The 10,981-nt window shown below is 34.6% G+C and overlaps 2 protein-coding genes across 2 annotated transcripts; one reads left to right on the top strand and one right to left on the bottom strand.

Moving 5' to 3' along the window:
• Positions 1-912: 912 nt before the first annotated feature.
• Positions 913-7,362, top strand: LOC107929914 (auxin response factor 19). Its single transcript, XM_016861448.2, has 13 exons — positions 913-1,608; positions 2,256-2,368; positions 2,447-2,542; positions 2,816-2,872; positions 2,975-3,130; positions 3,237-3,321; positions 3,401-3,491; positions 3,578-3,742; positions 3,869-4,064; positions 4,168-4,306; positions 4,402-6,254; positions 6,479-6,669; positions 6,762-7,362. Exons 1-13 carry the CDS (start codon positions 1,566-1,568, stop codon positions 6,940-6,942), a joined length of 3,366 nt encoding a protein of 1,121 aa, XP_016716937.2. The 5' UTR covers positions 913-1,565; the 3' UTR covers positions 6,943-7,362.
• A 47-nt stretch (positions 7,363-7,409) lies between these two features.
• LOC107929915 (20 kDa chaperonin, chloroplastic) lies at positions 7,410-9,384 on the bottom strand. Its single transcript, XM_041117124.1, has 6 exons — positions 9,163-9,384; positions 8,870-9,057; positions 8,211-8,390; positions 7,978-8,133; positions 7,806-7,883; positions 7,410-7,716 (listed from the first exon to the last, which is right to left on the bottom strand). Exons 2-6 carry the CDS (start codon positions 9,053-9,055, stop codon positions 7,543-7,545), a joined length of 774 nt encoding a protein of 257 aa, XP_040973058.1. The 5' UTR covers positions 9,056-9,057; positions 9,163-9,384; the 3' UTR covers positions 7,410-7,542.
• Between the last annotated feature and the right edge of the window lie 1,597 nt (positions 9,385-10,981).

The following is a 10,981-nucleotide window of genomic DNA, read 5'->3' as shown; positions in this document are numbered from 1 at the left end:
TAGTTAGTACAAATTAATTAACACTATTAATTCGATAAAAAATAATTAAAACCATTAATTATTTCAATTAAAATAATAATATTTATTTTAAAAAAACTATTACACCTAAAAATTTAGCACAACATTTTAATCGAAATAATTACCATATTAATTAATAGGCAGATCTAAGGGGAGGCCGCTTTTGATTCATATGGTAAAATTGTATTTCATTCCTGCTCGGAAAATAATAATTTAATTTATACACATTTTGTAAGGCTGAGAAAAAAATTCAAGAAATCAAAAATTGATCCAAAGGATGGCGTTTAATTTTTTTATTAATAAATTAAAAATACAATTCTCATCTATTTATTTAATTTATAATTAATTTTAATTTTTATATTTAAAATAGTGAAAAATAATTTTAAAATATTATATATATTTAATAAAGATATTGTTGATTATAATTTTATTTACTTAAAACTTAAAATTTTTAAAAAATATTTATGAAAAGGACATTGAAGTTTTACTAAATAATGTCCAAAACCCATTAAATAAAATTATTTTATCGAAATAAAATCTAAAAACTCAAATAAAAAAATTAAAAATAAAAAATTAAAAACCAAATTAAATGATCCCAATTATCACATTCGGTTCAAAAACCAAAAAAATGAACTCTATCAAATTGAACCGAACTTAGCTTTATCTCTTAATACAGAACTTTTTTATTTACTCTCGTAAAAATTTATAATTTTATCTTAACCCTTAATATAAAGTTCCAAACTTCGCATTTCTGATTAATAACAAAGTACACCAAATTTAAACATAATTAAAGGACCGAAATCATAATTTAACCAATTCAAAAAAAGTAAATAAAAAAATCCAATTTCTTTTCTTTCTTGCTTTATTTACCAGGCCTGATCCCCTCACTCCATTATAATGTCGGCTTGTTCCATAAAAATTTAATATTAAAAAAAGAACAGAGAAAAAAAGTAAAGCAAAAAAAAAAAAAAAAAGCTGCTCTCTTTTTGCTCTGCTTTTGTTTTGTTTTTCTTTTGGCTTTGTCTCTCAGATTTCACGGCGACAAGTCTGTTTCATTCTTCTTGATCCCATAAAGTTCCCTTCTTCTTTTTTTCATCGGATTCTAAACCAAAAACGGTGAGTTTTTTCAAGCAAGGTGGAGCAGTTCAGTTACCGGTTTATCAACACTCCGTCCGGTTACTTCCCCTACGGTTCGGTTTCTTTGGAACCCATTGAAGGAAAAATGTTGGGTAAATACCCCCAAAACGAATCAAAAGCTTGTTACCAAAGTTAAATGAAGAGGAAAAATTTAGCTTTGAAATGAACAAAATATTGGGTCTTCACAATTTGGGCCTTCTTAGTTTTGAAAGTGAATGAAAACACCGGCGGCGGCAGCGGGAGCGGCGGATTGTCCTTTCTATAGGGGATGATGCAATACAAGTGATTTTGAAGCTTTTAGGTTTCATTTCATAGCGTTGAAGTGAAGTTTATGGTCAACAAAGTTGATCTCTTTTCACTTATTGGAGCACAGTTTTATTAACAGTTTTAGTTGATTCAAATTTGTAAGCATGAAGGCTCCACCCAATGGATTTTTGGCAAATCCCGCAGAAGGTTTGATTTTTTTCTTTTAATTTTTCTTAATCAAAATTTTTTTATTCTCTTCTCTCCTCTGGGTCAAAAATAGACATCGGGATTTGAGTATTGCAGCATTTTCTTTAATTATCAGTATATATTTAGCTGTTTCATGGATTTGTTTTTGGCCCTTGCATTATCCAGATCCTCTTTAAATTGTTGTTGGTTTTATGAGGTTATTATCTTGTTTATATATATATATTCCATAAAAATGGAAAGAAGCAAGGTAATGAGACTAGAAGTGAAAGTTATTGTAACTGAACTAGGAGTCAACTTTCCTCATTTTAGAGTCAAAGATTTGGGTTTAGGATCATTTATCATTTTTCAAATTGGAGGTGAAACAAGGGATGCAAAAAATGAAGTCTTTAAATTATATAAGAATATTCATGATGACCTTGTTTTATGAATTGTGGCGAAATAGGAAAAGTAGAATCAATAATTCATACAAGGAAATTTGGGGATATCTTGGTTTAGGACAATAAAGTTTAACTCTTTTGCCCTGTCTATCTTTCAAAGTTTTGAAGAGAAATGGATATGGTGAATCTTTTAGTAGTTGATGCCTTTTAATTATTTTTCTGACTTTTTTTGCTTGTGTGGTTTTCGGGTATGTTCTGATAACAACACAGGAGAAAGGAAGAGTATCAATTCGGAATTATGGCATGCTTGTGCTGGACCACTTGTTTCTTTACCACCAGTTGGAAGTTTGGTGGTTTACTTTCCTCAAGGCCATAGTGAACAAGTGAGTCGTTTTCCTTATTCGTTCATATGGAATAATTGTTTCTAAATCCTGTCTTTTATGGATTTTTTTTCTGTTCAGGTTGCAGCATCGATGCAGAAGGAGACTGATTTCGTACCAAGCTACCCTAATCTTCCTTCCAAGTTAATTTGCATGCTCCATAATGTCACATTGCATGTAAGCAAAAAACTAGCCAACCATTATCCCGAGTTCCTAAATGAATTTTGTGTACTTATCTAAATGAATTTGCATGCTCCATAATGTCACGTTGCATGTAAGCAAAAAGCTATCTCATACTGATGGTTTTCTTAACTTGTGTATGTGAGAACAGCTTGGAAAGCATATGCATGAACTTAACATTGTAACAGTCAGAAATGATCTTAAAAATGCAAGCTAAAAGGTTATTTTGAAGCTGCTAATTTATTCAATTTATTTAAAATTTTGAATCAGGCTGACCCAGAAACCGATGAGGTCTATGCTCAGATGACTCTTCAACCTGTAAACAAAGTAGGTCAACTCTTCTGTTTGAGAATTACTATTTTAATATTGCCTCTGTTTTTTTCGTTCATTCCTGAAATTTGGGAAGAATTTTGAAGTAGTTTTCTACAGTATGACAGAGAAGCATTACTAGCATCTGATATGGGCCTCAAGCAAAGCAGACAACCTGCTGAGTTTTTTTGCAAGACGCTTACAGCTAGTGACACTAGCACTCATGGTGGCTTTTCAGTGCCTCGTCGAGCAGCTGAGAAGATCTTCCCTCCTTTGGTGTGTAAAGTTTTTTAATTTTGATTTCTACTTTAAGATTTGAGAGGTATGGTATAAGCATTTTTGTACCTATTTTTACTAAGTCTTAAATGATAATATTTGGTAGGATTTTTCGATGCAACCACCCGCTCAAGAGCTAGTAGCTAGAGATTTACATGAGAATCCATGGACATTTAGACATATCTATCGAGGTATGATTCTCTTCTAGACATTGCTCTTCCGTTTCATGAGCTAGTAGCTAGTACCTCAATGCATAAGGCTTCTTTTCAGGTCAACCAAAGAGGCATCTTCTAACTACTGGTTGGAGTGTCTTTGTTAGCAACAAAAGACTTTTTGCTGGTGATTCCGTTCTTTTCATAAGGTATGGTTCATATACATAGTTAGAGATACACATATATATATATATCTTTTTATGTTGCTTAACTTGAATTCTTTGCTTAAATATAGAGACGAGAAGTCACAGTTTCTCTTAGGTATAAGGCGGGCCAATAGACAGCAGCCAGCTCTCTCTTCATCAGTAATTTCTAGTGATAGCATGCATATAGGGATCCTTGCTGCTGCAGCTCATGCTGCTGCAAATAACAGCCCATTTACCATATTCTACAATCCAAGGTATTGCCATAACATATTTTGATTGTCCTTCAGCTCATTGTTATCGCATAACCATAAATTTCTTCTTTTTCATTTTCAGAAAATAAGATATTGATATGCCTGAATAGATATTATTAATTTTGATAGGGCAAGCCCTTCCGAGTTTGTGGTACCCTTGGCGAAGTATAACAAAGCCATGTATACCCAAGTTTCTCTTGGAATGCGGTTTAGAATGATGTTTGAAACTGAGGAGTGCGGAGTACGTAGATACATGGGTACGATTACTGGTATCAGTGACCTGGATCCTGTACGATGGAAGAATTCACAGTGGCGCAATCTTCAGGTATTCTTTGGACATAACGATAGTATGGATACAATATTGTTGCAAAAGGAGAGAAGACCATGTAATTTTTTTATTTTGGCAATTTGCTTTTATGTCTTGACAGGTAGGATGGGATGAATCTACTGCTGGTGAGCGACCAACCCGAGTTTCAATTTGGGACATCGAGCCTGTTGTAACTCCTTTCTACATATGCCCACCACCGTTTTTCAGGCCTAGATTCCCCAAGCAACCGGGAATGCCAGGTAAACCATATTACCAGATATATCTTCTGATAAACAATGATAAATAACAGGAAAATTGTAGAAGTTAGTTCTAATCTTTGATGATGCTGTTGCAGATAATGATAATGATGTTGAGAATGCTTTTAAGAGAGCTATGCCTTGGCTTGGAGATGACTTTGGCATGAAAGATTCCCCCAATTCAATCTTCCCTGGTTTGAGTTTAGTTCAGTGGATGAACATGCAACAAAATAATCAGTTTGCAGCTGCTCAATCTGGACTCTTTCCTTCAATGGTTTCTTCGAATCCGTTGCACAATAGCCTTGGCACTGATGATCCATCCAAGTTATTGAATTTTCAAGCTCCGGTGTTACCTGCGTCAAATATGCAATTTAACAAAGCAAATCCAAACCAAGTCAACCAGTTGTCTCAGGCACCTATGACCTGGCCCCAGCAACAGCAACTCCAGCAGTTATTGCAGACTCCTCTGAATCAAAATCCACAACAGCAGTTACAGCAACGACAGTCACAGCTGCAGCCACAGTCACATCTTCAACAGCAGCCTCAGCCTCAGCCACCTCTACAGCAGCAGCAGCAGCAACAACAAAGACAACAGGCACAGCCACAACCACAACCACAGCAGCAGCAGCCACCTCTACAGCAACTGCAACAACAACAAAGACAACAGGCACAACCGCAGCTGCTGCAACAACAATTTCTACCAGCTCAAGTAAATAATGGCATCACTGCCTCAAACCAGATGCCAAATCAAAATTTGCATCAGCCAGGTGTTTATTCTCAGATTCAGCAACAGCAGCAACAACAACAAATATTGACAAGCAATGGCCAGTCAACTCAAACCACCCTTCCTGCTAATAAGGCTTCATATCCTTTGACATCGTTAGCTCAAGATACACAGATTCAGCAACAGGTGGAACAGCAACCTAACCTCGTACAGAGCCAACAGCAACAGACACAGTTGCAGCAAAATCTGTCCCAGAGGTCACAACAGCAGCCACAAATTCAACAACTGGCACAGCAGGGCCTCTCAGAGCAACAATTCCAATTATTACAGAAATTGCAGCAACAGCAGCAGTCGTCTCAACAATTACTCTCACCTACTGGATCACTGTCGCAGTCTCCAGTGGTGCAACAACAGCCAATGCATCAACAAAACCAACCAATGCAGCAGGTGCCTCTTTCTCAGAGCCAACAGACACTTGGCAGCAATGGTTTCTCAACATCAATGCTAATGCAACCACAACAGCTAGTGGTGAGCCAATCCCAAAATCAGAACAAGCCACTTATGGCAATGAGAACCCATTCTGGTCTTACTGATGGAGATGCTCCATCATGTTCAACCTCACCTTCTACCAATAATTGTCAGGTTTCACCATCAAGCTTCCTAAGCAGAAGTCAGCAAGTACCATCCATGGTAGTGACAGATCCAGTTGTTGAGCCTGCAAGTACACTGGTTCAGGAGCTTCAGAGCAAGCCTGATATCCGAATCAAACACGAGTTGCTTGCCTCTAAAGGTCCAGATCAATCAAAGTACAAAAGTACTGTGACAGACCAGTTAGAAGCATCCTCTTCTGGAACATCATACTGCCTGGATGCAGGCACCATCCAGCATAATTTCTCTCTCCCCACCTTTTTGGAAGGTGATGTCCAATCACATCCTCGGAACAATCTTCAATTTTCAGCTAATATTGACGGACTGGCACCCGACACCTTGTTATCAAGGGGATATGACTCTCAAAAGGATCTTCAAAACCTGCTTTCTAATTATGGTAGCAATCCAAGAGATATTGACACAGAGTTGTCTACTGCTGCAATAAGTCCCCAGTCATTTGGTGTGCCAAACATACCTTTCAAGAGTGGGTGTTCAAATGATGTTGCCATAAACGATGCAGGAGTTTTAAATGGTGGATTGTGGGCCAACCAAACTCAACGGATGCGAACATATACAAAGGTATGTGACCTCACTAATTATGGTTTTACGCTTTGTTACCTCATTTGTTTTCTTTGTTTTAGACCTTGCAATTTGGAACTATCTAGTTTTTGAAGCTCTGAAGTAGGAACATCACATGTTCAGCATAATCAGATTTTTTATCTTTAAAGAGTTCTGAGCAGTTCAAGCATCAATCTGATGTACTATTAGTTCTAAATGTTTGATGCTGGTTTGAACTTGTGAAGGTGCAAAAGCGTGGCTCTGTGGGAAGATCAATCGATGTGACCCGCTGCAAAGGGTATGATGAACTCAGGCATGATCTAGCCCGCATGTTTGGTATCGAGGGACAGATGGAAGATCCACAAAGTTCTGACTGGAAATTAGTATATGTTGACCATGAAAATGACATATTACTTGTTGGTGATGATCCTTGGGAGTAAGTGAAGAACCCCAACTTGAACCTATATAACTTTATCAGCTTTTTTTTATTTCTCTATTCATCCTTTTGTAATTTCTAATTTTTTGCAGAGAATTTGTAAGTTGTGTTCAGAGCATTAAAATTCTGTCATCCCTTGAAGTACAACAAATGAGCTTGGATGGTGACCTTGGAAATGTGCCAGTTCCCAATCAGGCTTGTAGTGAGATCGACAGTGGAAATGCATGGAGAGGACATTATGATGATACTTCAGCTGCCTCTTTTAACAGATAAAAAAGTCAAAAACAAATTGATTGGACTTTACATAGGCTCATTGGTGGATGCCTTTTCATTAAGAAAGATCAATTTAATGTTCTTCCAAATTCAGAGGTGTTAAAACCACTGCCATAGAATTGGCAGAAGGATGGATCTTGTTCTAACTTTAGCATCCACTTTTTTTTGACTTTGCCCTTTAGTCACTAGTAGTTTTTCAATGAGGTAAGGTGCAAAAGGGAGCTTTGAGGCAAGTTTATCATTTATGTATAATATAACCATATTCTAAAAGCTGATCTGACATTATCGGCAAGATTTGTAGTGTTTGTAGCTATTACTCGGGCAAAGATACAATTAGCATCAATTTTTGTTAATGTTGCGCCAAGGTACAATTTGAAAACTTTTCTCAAAGAGATGAATATATATACCCATTGAAGATCATCATTTTATACTTTGATCATATCAGTACTGGATCAAAAGGGTGAAAATTATCAGGGCAAAAAACAAAGCTAGCACCATTTATATCGAAGATTAAAAGAAAAATACAAAATCCTTGTGCCTCATGGAAAACTCATCCATAAATTTCAGTTGTGAACCTAATAGCATATCTTTATCAGACAACTAAGAAAGCACAGCCATTACATCAGATGCTCTAAGAGCAATATAACTAGTTCCATCATTCCCTTTGAAGTCATTCCCTGCATACTTGGAATATAAAACTGTATTCCCTGGTGCAACAGATAGTGGCTTCCTATTACCTTCCTCATCCAAAGTACCAGGGCCAACAGCTATCACCTGTGTTATTTAATTCAGAGCATTTTTTAAGTATATACACATGCCAGGCACGGACGACAACAAATATAAATATATTAACCGATACTCACCATGCCAATGGAAGGTTTTTCTTTGCTTGACTCAGTCAGCAACAAACCTCCAGTAGTCTTCTCCTCGGCTTCTGCAACCTGCAACAATCGTCATTAAACACAACATTGAGTGCCCTGTTCAACGCAATGTATTATCACAACCGAATTAATGAATTTCAGAAAGGGTAAAAACCTTAATGAAAACCCTGTCATTTAAAGGCTTGAGGTCTTTGATGTCATCTGTTTCAAGAATTCCCACAATGTCATCTTCCTTCAAGATAAGATGATTTGAACCATTGAACTCCAGCTCAGTTCCGGCATACTTGGAATATATAACCTGAGCACCAGTCTATAAAAAAAAAGTACTGTGTAAGTAAACAATTATGCAGCAAATAAAGGGAAGAATGTTGATTCCTTGAAATCCACCTTAACAGAACATTCCAATTTGGTCTTCCCAATTGTCTTCCCCTCGCCGATGGCAACCACTTCACCCCCTTGAGGCTTTGATTGAGCTGTTGTTGGTAGCAAAATTCCACCCTCTGTCTTCTCTTCTGTTTCTTTGATCTTCACCAACACTCTATCACCCAAGGGCTTAATCGAGGTGTACTGATATAAACCGATCAAATCAAATCGTGTAAGCAAGATATATATGCCAACAATTCAAGTTACATCTAATTCTTTAGTTGTGTTCTATGTAGAAAATGCATACAATGCTCCTAATCACTCCAACAATGCATTAACATTTGAGAAAATACCCATCAAACAATGGCCATATTTATAAAGCAAAGTACATCTTAACATGGTCCGAAAACTACTTCTGAAGAAACTAGTTTCAAAAAAGCTTAAAACTTTACCCATTAACAACATTAGAACAGCACTGCTCTCATCAATTATGATCCTAATCCAAAAACTTAACTTGTAGAAACCAAAACCAAAATGATCCAAATTCATAATGACCCAAATGCAAAAGTTTCAAAAATAAAGGAATCCCCCTCCCCCCCCCCCCAAAATTAACCCGATTCAGAATTAATTCACTCCCATCTTACAGGTCTAAATGGTACAAATAAAACTATAAAAAGAACTACCTTGGGAGCAACAACAGTAGCCGCTTTTACAACCAAACCCTTAAAGGACCTTTGAGTCAAAGACCCGGGCTTTAAAGATCCAAAGGAAGAGAATTTCACAATGGACGATGGCCTTAATCCTTCAAATGAAGCCAAATTCCTTACTGATACTGTCATTGATGATGCTGTTAACTGAGATGTAGCCATTCCTGTAATGAAAATTTTCCCAGAAAACAAACAACTTTCAATTCTAGCAACCAATTTTTCTTAAAAAAGGAAAAAGTTATATGCTTTAATAAAAGAAAAGATTATACCTTTGAGTGGGAAAAAAATGATGTTTTGGGGTAAGATATTGAAAGTGATAAGAGTTGGCTTGAAACCAGATGAAGTATAAGATAAAAACCCTAGATTGTTCTAGTAATGGGTTTTATGCGTTGAATAGAGACTTCTAGAATATTGGCGTTTACAGGAACATTGTTGTTGGCTTCCTAGAATATCATCGAGTGCACTCCTAATATTTTTTTACTAATTAATTTGAATTTGAATTCAATTTAATTTATTAATAAAAGGTTAAATATTTGAATTTATCAATGCTTTTACCCGAAAATTATTGGAATCTAAAAGAATGGTAACTTGTATAAAAATTATAAATATTAAAAAATAATTTAAATCCGAATAATTTGAATAAATAATATAAGACAACTTAAATTCGAGTCACAAAGTTGATTTTATCAAAGTAGTTAACACTGTATTGATGAATATATCATTTTTATGTCTTAATATTAATATCGATCATTTTCAGATTTATTGTTGTTTTTAATTTTTTTAACATATATAATCTAATTTTTAGTTTCTTGATGTATTTATATATTATATACATGCAAATATAAGTTTTAAAATTACTAATTATGGTAAACTATATACAAAGTCGTTAAATTATTAGAAAGTTTATGTTTTGCTCATTTTAGTTCAAAAGTTATAAAATATCACTGAACTATTCGAAAGTTTTCATTTAAGGCACTAGTGGTATGTTAAAATCACTGTTGTATGCCTGTATGGCCTCCTATATTCACGTCGTCTGCACTAATCGAAAACTCTCATTTTAATTGTTTTTTATAGTTCAATTTTTTTTTCATGAAACAACTTTAAATGTCAGGAATCTGCGAACCAAAATTTAAACAACTTTCTTCTCCAATCTTCGACACTTATTGTCAGATCAACTTTGATTTAAGGTATGTTCTTCTACTAGGCAATGAATACTAATCCACCATTCCGATTATCGAATTGTAGCTTGGAGCTCGTTATTGGATTTTTTTTAAAACCTTAACAATCCAATACCTTAAATAAAAACTTTCAAATAGTTTAATGACTTAAATAAAAACTTTCGAATAATTCAGTGATCATTTTATAACTGTTTGAAGTTGAATAACAAAAACGTAAAGTTACTAATAATTTAATGATAGTTTACCCAAAAATGAAAATCCTCTGCAGGTTTCAATTTTGAATATCATGTGAGAAAAAATGAGCAAAATTTTCGAAATGTACTTAACTAAATAATGTGACATTGTTTTAAAATAAAATATGATATGTTCGCTGGATTCATTGCAACTTAAACTAGTCAAGCTATTGCTTTTAATCTATAAATAAGATAAAGAATAAATAAATTAAGTTAAATGTACCCGTTTGAGTTTTTTAAATTACAATGAATCAAATAAAAATATCAAGTACCACGTAAGGATGAAGTCATAAAATTACTTTAAGGAATCATAGATGAATCATAAAATATTGGCAGATTAAAGTACAATTTTACCATGATACTAACATGTAGTTTCATAAAAAAAAATAAATGACTAAATAATAAATTTACCATTTTTAAGAAAACACCCTTTGTCTTCTTCTTTGGTGCCACGCATTTTTAAATTAATGTCACGTTATTAAATTAAATTTATCTCATAAAATTTTTATATATTTTTAAAATGCTAAAATTTATTTGAAATTTGCTTCCAATCAAAGTAATAAATCAAGTGTCCAAAGTTGAAGCCATAGTGGAAAAAAGGAAGTTTACATTAAAAATCAATGATTTTATAAATATACTTTCAAAGCTCGAAGAAAACAAGAACAAACTTGTTAGGC

The sequence above is a fragment of the Gossypium hirsutum genome, chromosome A07, assembly GCF_007990345.1.
Source record: "Gossypium hirsutum isolate 1008001.06 chromosome A07, Gossypium_hirsutum_v2.1, whole genome shotgun sequence".
In the NCBI taxonomy this organism is placed as follows: Eukaryota; Viridiplantae; Streptophyta; class Magnoliopsida; order Malvales; family Malvaceae; genus Gossypium; species Gossypium hirsutum.
This window is presented reverse-complemented; position numbering and strand designations above follow the sequence as displayed.

What these genes read in the sequence shown, in the direction of transcription:
- LOC107929914 (XM_016861448.2), top strand. Translation starts at nt 1,566, where the DNA reads ATGAAGGCTCCACCCAATGGATTTTTGGCAAATCCCGCAGAAG. An exon ending in TCCATAATGTCACATTGCAT is followed by an intron (nt 2,543 to 2,815) that starts GTAAGCAAAAAA and finishes ATTTTGAATCAG; the next exon opens with GCTGACCCAGAAACCGATGA. An exon ending in ACCATATTCTACAATCCAAG is followed by an intron (nt 3,743 to 3,868) that starts GTATTGCCATAA and finishes TAATTTTGATAG; the next exon opens with GGCAAGCCCTTCCGAGTTTG.
- LOC107929915 (XM_041117124.1), bottom strand. Translation starts at nt 9,055, where the DNA reads ATGGCTACATCTCAGTTAACAGCATCATCAATGACAGTATCAGTAAGG. An exon ending in AATTGGAATGTTCTGTTAAG is followed by an intron (nt 8,134 to 8,210) that starts GTGGATTTCAAG and finishes TTTTTTTTATAG; the next exon opens with ACTGGTGCTCAGGTTATATA. An exon ending in ATGACAGGGTTTTCATTAAG is followed by an intron (nt 7,884 to 7,977) that starts GTTTTTACCCTT and finishes CGATTGTTGCAG; the next exon opens with GTTGCAGAAGCCGAGGAGAA.